We start from the raw sequence: 18,969 nt of genomic DNA, 5'->3' as shown, positions 1-18,969 counted from the left end.
AAAAAAAAGTAAAATGGATTTTGATTGATGGAAAGTTATTATAGAACTAAACCTAAGAAACAGTTTCTTATTTGTCATCTTGGTCTTACCTCTACACCCCCCCAACCCCACCCCATCCCCATTTTGAGCCACTAGGAAGGAGCAAGTTCTGCTTACAGACTTTAAAAGGCCAAGGTAGCAATTTCAGGAAATTACTACTAGGGTTGAGAAAAACAGCCATCAGGTAACAATGAATCCTGGCTCTGGTGACACCAAGAAGCTCTTTTAAAAGCCTTCTGTGCAAGAATTGTTACATATTCCAATAAGGTTAATGAGTGAGTTAACACAGTTCATTTGTTTTCCTTGCTTCCTTCTCCCTGCCCCCCAGTCCCATTGAGGAAATTCTGACCTGAATACGTTGTTGAAAAATGTCTCCGGTTCCAGAGGGGATTCTACTGAAAGCATCAATCATGCTGTTGGAGTTTGATTTATCTGGAACAAAGAACTTTACACCTCCTGAAATACATGATTGGGATGTTAACCATTAAAATGTATAAAATAAAACAAAAAATAGTATGTGAGGTCTGTTGCAACAACCTTTTCCATGTAAGAGGCTTAGTTTTGGGGAAGGAGGTGTAGCACTTGGCTGGCATTGCATGGCATCCTGCCAGCCACATGGTGAGCAGCAGAGGTGAGTAGTTTTGTGTGTTCTGTTCACGGCTGTAATGTCAAGGTCTACACCTCTGTCTGGTGCTTGATAGAAACTCAATGAATATTGTTTGAATAGTCTTGTAATGAAGGTGATTCCTAGACACTCTAGGTTCATTGCTATCTGCAGTGCTATATGTTTACACTTATGCTTACATTCTGAAAACATTGTTTTCAAAAATAATTCAATAAAAACCTAACTTTTAATTTGTAAGTCAGCAATACTCATTTTTATTGGCTATAAGGACTATAAGATAAAATTATTCCATGCCTCATTTAGAACAAAAAAAAGATATGGATCTTACAATTTGGTATGTGTCCTTATCATGAAAGTTAGTGCGTTTAATCTTAAATATATTTTTAGCTCTGTGATTATACATGCTCAGATTAGTTTAACAAAAAAATTATAAAAATTATATTTCCATTGGATGTATATGATTGGCACCTTCTAAGGAAAATCTTTAAAGGTCAACACAATTTTGGCAGATTTTAGCAATGATTTTTGTGTTGTTTTCCTTAAGATAGCTGTTTCTATTTGTCTTTTTCCAATTAAGCCACACATTCTATTGTCATAATATGAGCTTCATGGTTGGGAGTATTCAAGTTAAAAGGCTTTGAATATTCAATTTAAAAGGAAATGCTCTAAAACATAAGTGTTTACAAATATATTTACCTGTATGATGTGATAATTCCTCCAGGTTTTCGACCACAGATGAGCCCAGGGCAATGGAATGAATGGTTGAACCACTGCTGAGCACAGTAAGTAAGCAATTGCCAATGTGCTCATCACCTCCACTGGTCACTAATATCATCACAGAGCCATGGGCTTTTCCATTCAGTTTTTCAACCACCTGAACGTAGAGTATCAGTCATTTGGAAGGAAATGTAATTCAAGTTGCCATTGAATGGAAGAATTCACTCATTCCAAATTCCCATCAGTAAGGCATATGCCTCTTTGAGATCCTCTGTGGCTTGCTGCACTCCAAGCCCATCCCCATTCCATCCTCAGCTCACCTCATCAAAGGACTTGTCACTGTACATGCCATTGCTGGATTGCTTTTACAGAGAGACTCTTTCTGTTTGAATCATCACAATATGCCCCTAATTTAGAAGAGGGTCCATGATAGAGGATATGGGGCACATTCTTGTATGTTATTTCTGCCTCTGACATCTGGTGAATGACCAATAAGAGGCCTTAGAGAAGTGGTTCTCAACCTTGGCTACACATTAGAGTTAGATGGGTCTAGAATTACTATAAGCAAAAGCCAGACATTACTGATTTTGACTGGAAAACCCAAGCATAAAAATGGCTACAGTTGGGCCAATCACCGAATGCAGAGGGTCAGTGTTAGAAATTGTCCAGATGATGCTGAAGTTCCCCAGCCTTGGCCAGTGTATTTATTTATTTACTCATTCCTTCAACTAGCATTTATCGAACAGCTAATATGTGCCAGGTACTTTGCTAGGCACATGGGGTTTAATGGTAAACAGGACATGGTTCCTGACCTTAAAAATAACCCATTGTTACTTTCCTATCAGTGTCATGACCACACTGTAACAGATTGCCCCATATCAGAAGGAACCTTAGCTATAAAATGAAGGAAAGTGATGGTGATTTGGGCATCGTGTACCCAACTGTACCTCAAATCCCTTCTTAAGCCCTGAGCAGACGCTGGTTTGTGCTTCTGCTGACACAGTCGAAGGCAGATGTGAAACCAACAGCTTTCGGTCATCATCACTGTTAATTTGGTGTAGTTGGGCTCTGATCTCCCCTTTGCTGTTGAAACTGACAATGCCCACAAAGGTATGAATTTCAACAATCTGCATCAAGTAAAATTCTGCTGCCTGTTGCAGTCGAAGGAGTCTGTCAGCCTGTGTCCCAAAAAGGAAAAAATAAAAATAACAACCTTTGGTTGGTAGACAAAAATATGACTCAGCAACGTGGCAAATATCTCTGCCAATCATTTAGCAGTGTCACATTGTAACTTTTTGAGTTTTATAGAGTGACACTATGCTGGAATCTTGTTTTATTAATTGTAGGCTCAAAAATAAATGTTTTTCAAGGAGGACAGAGGGGTTGAGAACCCTAACTCCAACAAGCTGTTCATATTTACCGCTCTCTAAGAACACACATTCCCACTATTTCTCTCCAACTCAGAATTCGAGATCTATGAAACCAGTTTAAACTAGATTTGTAACTGCTTCTTTTAAAATCCAGTCTGGGTAAGAGGAAACATAATATTTTTCCTACTTATTAAAATAGGATTGTATGAGATACATACATGACAGTAGAGATAAACCTGAGTGTTAACCAGATGAAAAGTAATATTAGTGACCAGGTTTGGGCATGTGATGTTACTGATGTTCACTAGGTTCACTAGGCTGTGGGAGCAGCAAGCTGAGCTTCAATGACCCCCCGTTCAGTGAGGACTGTGGTCTCTTTCTCCAACTTAGACATCTCCCTTAATATCTGGATCTACATTTCACATTGCTTCAGAAGCATCGCAAATTTAATGTCCCACAGGTATCTCAAACTCTACACACTTTGAGTTCATTGGCTCCCTTTCCAAATGGGAAATGATGCTTCCGAAGCAATGCGAAATGTATGTCCAGATATCAAGGGAGATGTCTGAGTTGGAGAAAGAGACCACAGTCATCACTGAACAGGGGGTCATTGAAGCTCAGCTTGCTGCTCCCCCAGCATCATTAGATTGTGAGCATTGTGAAGTAGAGACTATGTTCTGTCATCTCTGTGTCCACCAAGCAAGCACAGTCCAGGCACCTAATGAAAGAATGGCTATGATGGTTCAAGGACAATATTGGCAAGAAAAGGGAAGGGAGTTTGCTTTGCTGTGAGTCTGTTACTTTAGGTTTATTTCCCTTCTAATAACTTCACATCTTCTCTCAAGTACAACTATCCCTTTCATTCTACCTATTCTTGCTCAATAGAGGTAGCTAGCCAATATAAATTACCCTGAGACCATCTTTAGAAGATCATGGCCTAGTCAACTGTAGGTGGGCAAGATTACAAAATTATCCAGATGCTGAATGTATTAGTGGTGTTCCTAATATTTCAGAGACAAATTGAAAAAGGCAAATTTTCCAGGACTACTGATCCAGAGAATATAAGAGGATGAACTCTTCCTTAGGACAAGTTCTATGATTAAATAATACTGCCACTTTTGAACCAAAAGCTTCATATTCATTTTTTCACTTATTCCACCTCAACAACTTTATGAAATAGATGGTGGTGTGCTGGTAAATGTTTTTCAAAAACTGGCTTTCTGGCAAAAGAGGGAGAGACACCCTGATCTGTTGCAATTGAAAATCTCTGTGGGATTAACTACTCCCACCATGGTTGATTTCAAGTTGTCAATGTGATGTCACTAAAAGCAGAGTTGGGAAGAGATGTTGACCAGATACAGGTGACCAGAAGTAATCTTAAGAGCACAGATTGGGGGTCAGCAGACATTTTCAGAAAAGGGCTAGAAGTTAAGTTATTTCAGGCTTGATCGGCCAAGTATTCTCTGTTGCAAGCACTCGATTCTGCTGTTTTAGCACTAAAGTGGCCATAGACAAGATATAAATAAATGAGTGTTGCTGTGTTCCAATAAACTTTATGGAGACTGAAATTTGAATTTCATGTAATTTTCACATATCATGAAATATTACTCTCTTGACTTTCTTCTAAACCATTTAAATCGTAAAATCCATTTTTAGCTTGTGGGCTATGCAAAAACAGGTAGTGAGCCAAATTTGGCCCATGAGCTGTTGTTTACTGACTCTGGGCATAGATAATAGTAAAAAATAGTAGAAGAATATTTAGGAAGTGATGACTTTTGAGCATTTATTATATGTTAACAATTTTATTTAATTATAAATCTACATGGTTTAATTTTTAATAATGGCTGTATTTAACTACTGCTTGCAAATTTCCTAAAAATTTAACTATTGACTTTACGAAACCAGTATCAGCTGCTCCTGTCACCACACTAAAAGTAGCTATTATAATCCCTATTTTACAGATGATAAAATAGTTCAAGAAAGTTATTTTGGTCTTGACTATAGAGACAGTAAGTGAAGAAGCCAGGAATTAAAGCACATCTGCCTGGTTCCAGAGATTAAGATTTTAACCACTATCTGAGAGCTATGAGATTTTCAAAAGAGTATTTCTGCAAGGCTCCTCGATTACTGCATGGCTGAGGTATGGTTTTCCATCCATGGTGACATGGGAAACATAAACACAATGGATATGCACACTCTCTGCAAACCCATAGTCTCTTGCCTCCGCTAGGGCTATGTACCAGTGAGTGAAATGTGGCCAAAGGAGATTTTGTTACATGTCAGAGTTTTAGAAAAAGGTCTTGGTTGGAAAAAAGTTGCAATTAGTAGCAAAACTCAGGGCTAGGAATTACCTGTGGCTTTCATTTATCTGCCTTATCTCAATTTCTGGCCTACATTGTGAATTTGTTCTTCTAGTCCCTAAGAAAAGACGAAATGCATGAAGATTCCAAACCTTTGGCCTCCCCTCCTCTGCCCTTACCCTCTGGAAATAAAAAGAATTAAAAACTGATAGAAAAAATGGTGAATGGTTTACAGCCATTAATTACCACAATGTTACCTCTTCCATTTTACTGGACACATCCAGCACTAAACAGACCACTTTGTCACCAGCCTGAATAAGGGAGAATACAGGAGGAGGTGGAAGCCCAGTCCCATTCATGGGAAAGCTATGATTGAAGTCAGCAGAGTCTGTGATTACATCCCATGCACTTCTGAGGCTGCACATTTGGTTCTGTAGGTTTGGAGCTTCTTGATTGTGGGTACGTGCATTGCAGAATTCAACCACCTAGAAATAGAACAATGCCTATCAGAAAATGAAGGGACTCTTCCCATATTAGACATACTTCTCATTCTCAAACAACTAAAGGTAAAAGGAAAGGTGAGCTGAAAGATGAGAAATTAGAAGTGCCATAGCAGTCCTTTATTACTTCAAGAATGACTTTGAGTTTACAAATAAACCTTGGCATCCTTTGCTTGAAACACTGGCACCTCGTGGTACTTGCAATCAGTCTCTATTATCGTCTATTTGCACTTGGATAACAGAGAGCAGACCGTGTATATATATCTCAGTCTTAGGAAAACAAAACAATCTCCCGCCTTTTTTTAGTATGATAACGTGTTAAAGAAAACACCCCAGAAGATATTGTCTTGGTCAGCCTATTCCTTGAAATTGTATTTAATGACCCACCTGCACCTTTATTTATTGATCAGTCAACATAAATCGATCTAGTTCAAATATTGATCTCGGTAACAATAGGATGAGGAAAAAAAACAACTTAAACTTACTTCCTGGTCTTTCTCCCATTTTTAAATATAGATATGGTCTATTTAATAATACTGAATATATGTCACCCCTTTTAAAGGTATGTTTCACATTGCAAAATGATGTGTTACCACCTACTCCCAGTGGCTATGTTCCTGTAGAGTAGCTACTTCGTGCTAACAGAAACATGGGAGCTTAGAACTAGAAGACGCCTAATAGACTTTCCAGTTCTATCTCTATTTTCATAGAACAGGAAGCTGAAGCTTCAGAAGGTTAATAATTGCTTAAAGAGATATTCTCAGTAGCATGGGGAGACAGGAGTAGAACCCATTTTTGCTGTCATAATTTCTTTGTTTTTAACTCCTTTCTGTTTATTTCATGACTATGAAACTTCTTGGATTGGATAGTAATGATTAGGTCTTTCAAAGATTCACAAAGATAATGCCTAGTCACAAACAATGTGGATGAATACATGGAATCAAGTTGGGTTCAGATATTAAGGCTATAAATTAAAAATATAATGGATCAGACAAGAAAAGTGAAAAATCACCTTAAAGTTACAGAAGGACTCCTAGCCTTGACTAAAAACAGACTGAAGAAAAAAAAGTGTCTAAAGAAAAGAATGTGTCCATCTAAGGGACACTGGTCAGCCGTGGAAACAGAAAACTTCACAGGGGCACGTGCCCATGTGCTCCCAGTACCATGGAAGGGAGATGACACACAGACGTGAGTTTCAGGTCTTTGTGAAGATGGATGGATATATCCAGTCATGAAGGCTGATGCCATTAAACCTCTGTACCACCAGTCTTCCTCCTTTCTGATTCCATTCTCTCAGAGAGGCTTCTGGGGACAATTTGGCTGTTTCATGCTGCTTCCTCCAGAGAGAGAATGAATTGGCTAAAGGATGCAAGTATTGGATCCCCATGACAGAGTACTATTTTTAAACAATAAATTATTTAATAATAATAAATTATCAATAATAAATTATTAATAATAAATAATAAATTATTATTTAAAAATAGTGTTCTGGATTCATACACTAGGCTCTTATCAGTGCGGAATACTGACAAGGTAAGTTTCTGAACCTGCAAAACTAAGGGTTAGTTGACTTGGTAATACCTGGTTTTCCTTTTTAATTTCTTTTTTTTTTAGATGTTTATTTACTTATTTTGAAAGAGAGAGTGCACATGAGTGGAGGAGGGGCAGAGAGAGAGGGCGAGAGAGCCCTTTTTTAATTTCTGTACTATGCAAAACAAGGGAAAGAACTAGGAAACAAAATAAGAGTTGTTTGCTACTTCAAGTGAGAGAAATATAATTGTGTGTTTTATTACTCTTACTCATACACCTTCCTGTGAAAGCACCACCATATAAGCAGTTTATTTTGAGGTTTCCAGAGTACCCTTGTTAAATCACCTTCCCCAGAAAGCAAATAATCACTTTTCTAAAGGAATATATTTTTTGGCGATCATCTTTGGGGCCTCAGTGTTTTTTGTTTTAACTGTGAAATAAAAACTAGATGAACTCTAAGGCCCTCAAGCTCTAAAACATAGTGAATCTTAATGTCTTTTTGTTTAAACACTTTAAACATTTCAGGCCATCTTGGGAAGAGATGAATGCTGTAGATTTTCATTCCAAGGCCATACTTACAGAAGATAAACTTTGCATGAACATTATCGATGCAGTTGCATTTTGGGTGCTATTGTATATAAACATACATCCTTCTTTAAAAAGTTTACTAATAATACAGTTTTCTTGGGGGCAAGGGCCTTTTTCACACACAAAAATTCCTGTGATGTCTGATGAACACCTTAAAATAGAAAGAGAAATTGGTCTATTTTAGAAATACTTCTGTTTCTTCTTCATTTGGTTCATATAATAATTTGTTGCAAAGCTTGTAGCTTGCAACAAGCTACACATAAAACATTTTAAAAACTATTCTGTTAAGAAAGGTCATTAATTTAGAAATACACTCCAGTTTGTTTTAAAGCATTTGAGCTGCATAAGAAATTCTGTATCACCAAAGGCTTTAACCAACTAAACAGGGTCAAAGGAAAAGATACCAGGAAATGGACGTGAACTTTTAGAGGCCCAGGAGACAGCATGACCAATAGTATCCTGAATCACAGTGTCTTTGAGCTCATTGCCATTGGACAAGAGGGCAGAAGAGAATGAACATGGAATGAGGATATTTTAAAAGGATTCTTTCCTAAATGAGCAATCTCAAATTCTACCAAAGGGAATGAAAAACAGCACAACCTTCAAAAGAGAAATATCTTCCAATTGATGATCAAATGATAATTGGTCAATATCTAGCAAAATTACAGAAGAGGGTACATTTTGACCCAGTAATTCTTGGAAGCTATTCAACAGACATACAGCTCTGCCTGCATACATGAGAAATTATATATATATATATATACATGGCATTATGACCTGCAGTACTGTTGGTAATAACAAAAAATTGGGAGCAACCCACTTGTCCAGCAATAGGAGACTGGTTGAAAAGATATAGTATATCCATACAATGGAACATTAAGCACTTATTTTTAATTAAAAAATTAATGAAGAGAAATATATATTCATATTTATTTGGATTTGCTTAAAGAAATACTAAAAAATAAACCAGAAACTAATAAAAATGGTTACTGGAGGGGATGAGAGGGAGCAGGGTGAAGACAGTGGTGGTAACAAGATATCTTAGAGTATAACTTTTTATATTGTTCTCATATCTGAACCACATAAATATTTACCAACTTTTAAAAAAATGAAATAAAATTTAAAAATAAAAGGATCTCTTTCTTGTCAATTAGGTTTTAGCTGCCATCATCAACTTCATTTTAGAGTAAAAAAAATAAACAATGAATTTTAAACATGAGAAAAAGTACCAACCTTGTTACTTTAATTTGATTTTGCCCATTTATATAGAAAGGTTTCTCATTGTTGTATTCATCAAACACACCCCAACGGAGATGGGCCCATTCGTGAACAAACACCCTACCTGTGGAAGAGAGAGCTTTTGTTTTAAGTTCCTAAAATCTCAGCAGTGAGCTTTGCTAACTAGTGAACATGTAACATCACTTGACCATATACACTTACTACGAAAGGTTGAAGTGCAATTGCCTCCTGCTTTTCTCTTCCTCACCTATTTCCATCTCCTCCTTTACCCCTGTCATAAAAGAGGCAGTCTGAAATTATGCTTAGTCTTTGTAGATGCAAACCAGTGATTTACTTTGTGCACATCTATTGGGTACTTGTGATGAGTCCCACATTCTCTCATTTCCCCTAGTGAAGCTGCCTAACATGTTTATATTTAGCTTCATTCAGGCCTACAGTTTCAGGATGTAGGGGAAAGGGAAAGAAGCATATGTAAGTACAGTGGATTGAATGTTTACATCCCCCTAAAATTCATATGTTGAAATACTACTGCCTCATGTGATGGTATTAGAAAGTGGGGCCTTTGGGAGGTGATTAGATCACAAGGGTGGAGCCCTCATGAATGGGATTAGTGCCCTTATAAAAGAGACCCCAGAGAGCTCCCTCCTCTGCCTTCCATGTTAGGACACAGAGAGGAGATGGTTGTCTATGTACCAGGAAGTGGGTGCCAGACGCTAAATCTTCCAGGGCCTTGATTCTGGACTTCCCAGCCCCCAGAACTGTGAGAAATAAGTCTCTGTTGTGTAGAAGGCCCTCAGTTTTTGGTATTCTGTTAGAGCAGCCCAAACAGACTAAGATACCAAACAAGCAAATAAAGATTTCCTATTCTTTAGTCTGGGTTAGCCAAGCATGCCTATTTTTTTCTCGTAAGTAATTCTCCTCTCTAGAGCAGTGATTGAAACTCTGGGGCCAGGGAGGGATGAAGGAGTAAAAAAGATCCTAAATGTCCTCTCCAGCTTGGATGGTCCTTTATCTTTTATTTTATCTCTGATCCTCCATGTTTATATTTGTCTCCAGCTCTTGGCCCAGGGAAACCCCCATCCTCAGCATCAAATTCTTTCTATCTTAACCTCCACTTCTCTAAATCTTGCATTTCCTTCATTGTTCCCAATCAAAACCACTCCCCAATAAAAGCTTTCCAGATTAACTCCCTCCCAAAGCCCTTTCTTTTATTCTGAATTCTTTTAAGTTCTGGGAACCCAGGAATTGTTTACAGAGTTGACTGAGGCTGCAGCATATTGTGCAATTTCTGGACTGTGGGACAAAGGAAGGGAGGGGAACCATCTAAGCTGAAAGTATTAGGGAAAAGTTTGTGCCTAGTAATGGAATTTAGAAGTGTTGATGAAGTCATCATCTATTTGTGCAGAGATTATCAGCACCTCATAGTTACTGGGGAAAAGACATTTATTTATTTATTAAAAAAAATTTTTTTTAACGTTTATTTATTTTTGAGACAGAGAGAGACAGAGCATGAACAGGGGAGGGCAGAGAGAGAGGGAGACACAGAATCTGAAACAGGCTCCAGGCTCTGAGCTGTCAGCACAAAGCCTGATGCGGGGCTCAAACTCACGGACCGTGAGATCATGACCTGAGCTGAAGTCGGACGCTTAACCGATCAAGCCACCCAGGTGCCCCAAAGACATTTTTATAAAGTGTTTTACAAAGTGTATTTTATACAGTGTGTCGCTCCAGCTCCTGTTCGCATTACAGAGGATAATAAAATCTATTTAGATTTAAATGGGGGTAAAGTGAAAACATAATTTGAAAGGCACTACTGTATGTTAAAATCAAAAACAAAAAATAAGCATGGGATAGTTAGCCCTTGACTTGCTGATCTGTTCTCTGTACAGGTTCTCCCTTAGATCTCATCCACTAAATGCCAGTCTCCAAACCTATGACCCTGACTTCTCTCCCAAACTCCAGCCATCTACAATCACCACAGGTTGAGCCTATCACAACAGTCCACTGCTCCCCACAATCAACTTTCCTAGATCCAGAGTTGTGAATTTCCCCTTTAAACAGGTCCCTCCTACTTCTGTCATAAACCTGGTGTGTTCCTTAATGCTGCTATACACCCCCCCCCCACCCCATCCCTGGCCTTTCACTCTGTAGCAGTCAGACCTCTATTTCTTTCCGCTCCCCCACCCCCACCCTGGAATATCTCCCATCACTGAAAGTTGTTAGGATTAAATAACAAGAGAAGCAAACAGCACAGCACCTGGCACATAGAAAATTCTCATTGTTCTTTTTTTTTTAATTTTTTATTTTAACCTAAGTTAGTTAACATATAGTGTAATAATGGTTTCTGGAGTAGAATTTAGTGATTCATCACTTACATATAACACCCAGTTCTCATCCCAGTAAGTGCCTTCCTTAATGCCCACACCCATTTAGTGGCCCCCCTGCCACATAACACCCCTCCAGCAACCCTCAGTTTGTTCTCTGTATTTAAGAGTCTCTTATGGTTTGCCTCCCTCTCTGTTTTTATTACTATTTTTCCTTCACTTTCCCTATGTTCATCTGTTGTGTTTCTTAAATTCTATATGATTGAAATAATATATTTATCTTTCTCTATTTTGCTTATCATGATACACATTCTAGTTCCATTCCACGCTGTTGCAAATGGCAAGATTTCATTCTTTTTGATCGCTGAGTAATATTCCATTATATATATCACATATTTATTATTTATTATATATCTGTATATTTTTTTCATTCTTAATACTCTTTCGTGTCCTCATCTCACTGCCCCCACTCTTTTCAAGTCTTATTGCTTTTTGCCTGGACTTCTAGTTATTCTCCTGATACTCACTTTCCCTCTCATTGATTTGAAGGAGTCAGATCATCCATACAGCCAGGTTCATCTTATACAAACACTTTTTTACTGATTTCACTCCTGTGCTCTTAAACCTTCAGCAGTGACTTGCTAATTTGGGCGTTTGAGGCTCCGCGTCACCTATCCCCATGTGCATTTCAGCATTTTCTTCCACTACTTCACTCCCCATGGTTTCTGCATTATCAGGGCCATGACTGCTCCCATCTCTTAAATATGCTCTAGATTCTTCTGATGCCACTGGTTTATTCATACTCTTGGCACTGTTCTCTGCCATCTTTCCATTTATCAACATGATATTAACCTTGAAGATCCCCTCCATTGTGAGGCCTTTCCTGAGGGCCCTTAGTGCAAACTATTCTCTCCTTTCACTGAATTCTCATAGCACTCACTGTCTGGGCTACGAATCTGGTGTCCAAGTGTTTCTGGCTCACTTTGTCTCTTATCTTTTCATGGGTATGTTGCCTATCTCCCCATCCAAATGGTAAGACTTTAGAAGGTTTCAGGTTCTCTGAGTTGCTTTTCAGCATCAAGCACAAAATATTGCAAACAGTACTGCCCAATGTCTGTTGCTGGATAGGTCACACTTACCTCGTGGTCCATAGCCAGCTGTTAAGTCATCATTTAGTAGAAAGTTAGATGTGAAATGAATGTATTTTCCCTCTTTTCCACACCCTCTGTATTGCAGTGTGTAGGGGTCATCTCCATGTGCCCCATACCAGTCAGTCACGATGACATTTGCCTATATTAAAAGAAATGTTTTATAGTACTCTGTATCCTACCAGTGATGTTGGTGACATGAACGTATACATTTGTTAAAACACTTTGAACTGCACTCCTATGATCTGTGCATTTTATTGTATGAATTGTGTTCTAATTTGATAACAGATTTAGAAAATTGTATGTCTTATAGATGGAGTTTAAAATGCATGCACAACTAAATGTCAATAAAATTACTTGGCACTTTCAAAAACATCCGTATTTTCAAAGGTTTGCAAATGCCCATGGAGCTTTATTATTTCCATTTGACCTTCCCATTTTCCAGATTAAAATTTTCTGAAAAGTCAACACTGTAAAATTCTGACATTATAAGACACTATAAAATGTAACAAAAAGTTGCACAAATGTTTAGAAACAACAAATGTCATTCATAATTGCACTGTAAAGTGTTATAGCCTTTTGTGAACAGCTTTCTGTGGGTTACTTCATCAGTAGGAGACAATAAGATGTGTTTGTTTTAAGCCTTTCCCTTTCATTCCCATTACCATTAGATCAGCAAAACAGTCACTGTCATGAGGTTGCATTTCATCTTGTACCCTGACAATTTCAGTTATTATTGCTAAAACACAGTATGTTAAGTCCAAAACTAAAGTGAATATCTATTCAAATAACCATCTAGAGGATGTAATTTTACAGACAAAATTGTTTCTTTTATTTTTAGGAAGAAAGATAACATGTTGTCCCAAGACTTTCCCTTAGAAGTATGTTGTTAACTTTTTTTTAAAGCTGATTTTAGAACTATAGATCTAATATGATCCTATAAATATAAATCACATTGTCACTATGTGTACCATATGTGTAATGTTTTATGTGTGTGTGTGCATGCCACTGAGTAGAAGAAGGTAATATTTTCAGTTTTATTTTGCATTATTTCTACAGTGTTTGAGGTTTTTTGCAACGAGCATGAATTATTTTTATAATATCAACATTTATTTTTAGAAAGATAAGAATTAAAGCCAGGGCCTTTATAAGACAGAACCTGCAAAAAGGGCCACAGATGTCATGCCCTTATGCCCTTGGATAGTTTTCATATGGACAAAACCTCATTCCTGTGTCTCAAAATTTGTCCTGAAGCTAAAAGGAAGGGGTGCTCCACTAGGGATGAAATACTCAGAGGCTGTTTGGGGGTCCATTCTACTATAGACCATAGTAATACAGTTCTTACCTACCTTTTTCTAACCGCCCCCCCCCCCATCTATATTAGACTATGGATTCACAGGGACAGGAACTACCTTGCTTGTCCTTGTGTCCTCTATAGGGCGTAGCATGGTCCTGTATATGATGATCATTCACTGTTTGCTTAATTGACATGATGAGGCTAATGGAATTGGCATCCAATAGACATATGAACAGCATTCAATGATTATTCTTTCCTTTAATGTTTTGGTCCAGTATTATTCTCATTTTGTTTTAATTCTTTATTTCTCAGCCCTCCATTAGGATCAGGAGTATGATCTGGTTTTGATGTTAGTTGTCTCCAATGCTTCTTTGTTTCACGGAAAGTCAAATTGATTAATGCCATCTGTATAGATAGCTGGAGACAGCATGGCTTGGTGCAGAGAGCACGGGTTTGGGAAGCAAATAGACGTGGATCGAAATTCTGGCTTTGTAATTTACTGTTTGACTTGGGATAAAATCCTTCCCTTATTTGAGCATCTGTTTCCTAACTTGTGATAATAATTTGGGATAGCAACTAATTTTAGGGTGTGTGAGGACAAAACAATATACATAGCATGCCTGGTGCTTAGTTGAAGCTTCAAAACACTAGCTTTCTTTCCAGTTTATCCCAGTTCCTCTCTTTCTCCTAGCTCCATGGCCAAGCAAATTGTCAAAAGCTTTCATCTGGCCATAAATCGAGTGTCTGAAGAGCCTCTTTAACTTCTTCAGGACACCAGCATGCTATCTAGATTGCTAGTCCATTTGGTTACTGAGTGACTTCAAAGAAGAACGGAGAATTAAAATAATCTCAGGAAATTTCATGCCAAATGGCACACATGAGGAAAAGGCAAAGCTACACCACATGTCCCAGCCCTTCGGTCTGAGCTGTGGTTGTGGATCTGGAATCTACTCCGTTGCTGAAGACCTGAGCTAAATAAGTGCACACTGTCTCTGTTCCTGCCCCTTCTCATGGCTGCCAGGGCTGCTGTTCACAGTAACTTTGGCCAGTTGCCAAACGTGTTTAACATTTGTTTACAGCGTGCAGACATAATCATGGATGCCTGACTCTGATCGACAGTCTGTGACAGTCCTTCGAAGGTTAAGTTCTTTTAGGTTGGAAAAGAAAAGGTAGCCACTCCTCTCCTCCCCCCTTTCTTCCTTCCTCCTTATCACCATACTCCTAAAAAGTGTCCTGGACTTGGGCTCATGTGAAATTCTGCGAATTTCCAGAGCTCCTATTCCTGGGAGCTGGAGTGCAGCTTCAAGACAATGGGTGTGACGGATTACTCGCTGCAATCAATCCTTCTCCAGGGCAGGAGAAGTCAGTCCTATTTTTATGGCTTATGTTTCTGTCTGGACATGCGTGTCTACTGCCCCAGACAGGATGGGAAAAGAAGGTAACTGGAACTGTTCCCTGCACAGCTCATAGTCAGGAGGATAAAACCTGCTTTTGGGCCTTAAGCAGAAATTTCAGAAAGGAACCTGTAAGTTACAAAGCAGAGACCTTCTGAGAAGCTACTTGGGCAATGGCATTTTGCTTATTTTTTGTTCCATAATTTGCACTCATTTGTTGTACTTCCATGAATTTTGTGAACAACAATCTTCCTAATAATATTACTTGTATATTAACATCAGTTATTTGTTTTTTGCTTAAGTTCTCACTTTTAACATTTGAACACCATGTATATTGGTTGCTTTTTCCCAAGTTAAGTTCATTTAAGAAAATCCTGAATTCTTACCTTTTCATATAATTCTTGTTTTACTTTGCTGTAATTATTAGCTTTCCATGTGGTGGGTATTAAAATCTTTATATTTCTGAAAAACACTCTTCTCTTGGTAGCATTGAATAGATAAAAAGAAGCTTCAGTTATCATTTCCTATAACCAAAGAAAAGAAAAGCTTACCTTGGCACATGTAAATCTCTCATGTTTTGGTTTCCTGATTATACTTGAGTGAGTAATAGTAAAGCATAATTAAAAGATTTTAAAGGAGCCCATTTCTTTTAGAGACAGCCTTTAGACTTTGGGAAACCCTGGGAGCAAAATAAATAAACCTCAAATAGTTAACCGGAAGAGATTTTTAGGACACTAATAGTGAGTCTGGGCTTGCCTAAATACCTTTTCCCAGTTTTGTGAAAGGCTTTCAAGCTTTTACCAGACAAATCCCTTTCATGTCACTCCTATGGGCATGTTCAAGACCACGCCTTATGATGATACCAATTTCTCTTAAGCAATACCAACGGAAGCTCTAAAGTCATGGAGCTATGATCCTTCTGCACCACATTAAGGTGAAAATAGTCAATTACTTTACAGAACATTCAGGTGAAAAGAATTTTGCTCTCAGATTCCCTTTTTGTCTGAGAATTCTCCGTCTCAGGATGAAATCCAACAATTTGATTTTAATAAGCACAATCATGCTTATTCATCAGTCAAACATCTGGTCTTTGTTACCACAATGGGTTATTTTTTAAGCTGCTACCCCAAAAGCAGTCATGTTAGGAAAACAAAAAGGCTAAAATTAGTAGTAACCAACAAGAACAAATCAAGAAGGGCTAGATCAACACTCTGAGCCGAGACTGTGCAGAATTAGATGAACAGACTGGTTTGGCCGTAATTATAATTTTGGGTACTTAAAAGAAATGCTGGTCTCTTTACTACTCAAATACAAATCAGGGAAGGTTGTTAGCTTTTTAAAGAAGGCTACAGTCCTGTTCTAATAGGATAATGGTATTGACTTCACGCTTGCCACTCACCTTAATGTTTGGGATGAGGTTCTGATCTTCAGATACCTGAGGATTGATTGCAATGAGTAATCCGTCATACCCATTGTCTTGAAGCTGCACTCCAGCTCCCAGGAATAGGAGCTCTGGAATTAGGGCCACCAGGAGAGTCACAAACTTCAGGCTGCAAACAGGACCCACATTGTCCCGACGGGTCATGTTGTAGAGAAGTGTCCAGTTTACTCACACTGGTCTTCCTGGGTTCATTGCACCAGGTTGTCAGTGGGGAAGCGGAGAGTCTCTTCCTGAACTTGGAAGGTCCCAGAACTTGCAATGAAGGAGGTGCCTTTTTTGCAAAACCTGGGTGGATCTCCCTGAGACCTGCCTCTGCATGTCTTTTTTCTCTAGGCAAAGCCACACTTACGTGTTCTGTGGCTGAACTTCCTTTTGAATCATGGTTGGGCATGAAATTACTCCTTATTCACTGTAGATCTTCTCAGAAGGAAGAGGGGAAATAGGACAAAAGGCGCTTGAAAGAGGGAGGCCTGGTTGGGCTGAAAATCAGAGAATTGGATTGTTCAGTCCACTTTCAGCAGACACACAGAAATCCATAGTGACTTTTCTCTCCTCATCCTTGACAATCCCTTCCATCAGCACAACAACTTTTCTATTGCACTCAAGTCATTTTTTGATTGTTGTAATATTCCCTTGTCTGCTTATTTTGAATATTTAGAAATTCATCCTGCAGCCCTGTCCCTGGGGCCCTTGGAATAGGTCGTCTGGGCAATCTCTCAGCTGATGACTGAGGGAAGGTATCAGATATCCCCTAGGGAGGGCCAAGTGCCAGGAACCTGGATGCCTGTGTGGGCCACAGAGGCCTTTTCCTCCGCCCTTGCTGCCTTTTCTCTTTGGACCAGGGAAGAGAATAAATTTTTCCTTCAGCAACCCTCTCCTGAGGACAAGGCTGTGATTCAGTCTAACCTTCCATTTTTCCAGGACCTATCACAGGGTCTGCACATAGTAAGCATCATACCTATTTTGCGAGTGATTAATAGTACCTGATAACTACCAAATAATGCTTTAGAGTTTACAAATGAACCCATTTAAATATCTATTCCCTGATGCAAGCATGATTCTTATTTCTATTTTCCTTTTTTTTTTTTTTTTGGTGAAGACACTGAGTCTCAGAAGGATTGAAAATTAGCCAATGGGGGAAGGAACTAACTTTTATTGTGTGATAGGTTTTACGATGCCTATTTTTTCAAAAAAAAATTTCTTAATGTTTATTTATTTTTGAGAGAGAGAGAGAGATAAAGCGCAAGCAGGGGAGGGGCAGGGAGAGAGGGAGACACGGAATCTGAAGCAGGCTCCAGGCTCCGAGCTGTCAGCACAGAGCCCAATGTGGGGCTCGAACCCACGAACCATGAGATCATGACCTGAGCAGAAGTCAGACGCTTAACTGACTGAGCCACTCAGGCGCCCCTACCATGTCTATTTTATGGGTGACAAAACTAAAGCTCAGAAAATCTAATTTGTTCAAGGTTGTACAAGCATTGTCATAGTGCTAGAATGAGACTGGCTCCAAATTCCATTGTTTTTCACTATATTATGTTTTCTTGCATTCTCAAGGAACTGGAAATAAAGTGACCAGAGCTGTGACATTGAGGGATAGTAAAGGAAATTTTTCTCCTGCTATCTCTCTATTTGGAAACTCTTGTTTCCAGTCCTGGCCTGGAAGCCTGAGCTGAGCTTCCTAAGTCAAATCCCCTCTTTCATGCTTTCACAGCATCAAATGCCTCCCCTTTGAAGTGTGGTTATAGTTACAGTGTCACATTCATTTTGTGTAATTTCCATAGTTGTCTGCTTTCCATGAAAGGCATATGAGAGAAGGCATCATGCCCTGTTATTATCACTACCTCCTGAGCACCTACCTCAGTAAACTCTCAATAAATATTTGTTGAATGAAGGAATAAATGGAGTCAGGAGAAGAAAATAAAAGCTTGATTGCAAAAGAGCCCTGGATTATAGTGTGGAAATGCTCCCCCCTGCAACTTTATCTCTTCTAGAAGTATCTCTTCTAGAAGTATCTCTTCTAGAAGGTACCTCTTCTCTGAAGCAGTTTTCCTCTTGCTCCCTCTTGTCAGAAGGGGCTCGGGTATTGGTGCTCCCCAGGGTATGTAGGAGAAGGGAATGTCTCTGGTAACCACACAGCTGTCAGAGTTGCTCACTACACAGCTAGAGGTCAGCTTAGCTGTCTTGTCTTCCCAGGCTAATGCCCAGCTGTGGATTTTTCCCCCACACCTCTCCCTGTGTTACAGAGTGGAAGCCCAGAGGTGTGGTGACTCTGAAGGATTTGCCTGTAACTGTGACTCATCGATCAACAGTGAAATTTATTTTCAACTTTTCTTGGCAGTTTATTTTCTTGTGCCAATCTCTTGTGCTGAGATTATTGGCATCAGTAAAACAATATGCTCGGGGAACCTGGGTGGCTCAGTCGGTGAACCGTCCAACTTTGACTCAGGTCATGATCTC

At 38.9% G+C, this 18,969-nt stretch overlaps 1 protein-coding gene and 1 long non-coding RNA gene across 4 annotated transcripts in view; one reads left to right on the top strand and one right to left on the bottom strand.

Annotated features, from left to right (window-relative positions):
* The window catches only part of CLCA2 (chloride channel accessory 2), a 38,232-nt gene extending 21,121 nt beyond the window's left edge, over positions 1 to 17,111 (bottom strand). For 2 of the 3 annotated variants that reach the window (XM_027058689.2, XM_027058690.2), the window contains exons 1-9: positions 16,471 to 17,111; positions 15,458 to 15,595; positions 12,372 to 12,522; positions 8,903 to 9,011; positions 7,661 to 7,820; positions 5,309 to 5,536; positions 2,329 to 2,559; positions 1,361 to 1,538; positions 389 to 495 (exon numbers count right to left, since the gene is read on the bottom strand). In XM_027058689.2, coding sequence (XP_026914490.1) covers positions 389 to 495; positions 1,361 to 1,538; positions 2,329 to 2,559; positions 5,309 to 5,536; positions 7,661 to 7,820; positions 8,903 to 9,011; positions 12,372 to 12,522; positions 15,458 to 15,595; positions 16,471 to 16,656 — 1,488 coding nt within the window. In that variant the 5' untranslated portion in view covers positions 16,657 to 17,111. The remainder of the gene's footprint in view (positions 1 to 388; positions 496 to 1,360; positions 1,539 to 2,328; positions 2,560 to 5,308; positions 5,537 to 7,660; positions 7,821 to 8,902; positions 9,012 to 12,371; positions 12,523 to 15,457; positions 15,596 to 16,470) is intronic. The other variant, XM_015070373.3, reaches the window with a different exon arrangement.
* The window catches only part of LOC128313917 (uncharacterized), a 46,290-nt gene that overhangs the window by 9,339 nt on the left and 17,982 nt on the right, over positions 1 to 18,969 (top strand). The window contains exons 2-3 of the long non-coding RNA XR_008295022.1: positions 368 to 1,446; positions 4,713 to 4,891. This is a non-coding gene — a long non-coding RNA (uncharacterized LOC128313917). The remainder of the gene's footprint in view (positions 1 to 367; positions 1,447 to 4,712; positions 4,892 to 18,969) is intronic.

The sequence above is a fragment of the Acinonyx jubatus genome, chromosome C1, assembly GCF_027475565.1.
Source record: "Acinonyx jubatus isolate Ajub_Pintada_27869175 chromosome C1, VMU_Ajub_asm_v1.0, whole genome shotgun sequence".
Classification (NCBI taxonomy): domain Eukaryota; kingdom Metazoa; phylum Chordata; class Mammalia; order Carnivora; family Felidae; genus Acinonyx; species Acinonyx jubatus.
This window is presented reverse-complemented; position numbering and strand designations above follow the sequence as displayed.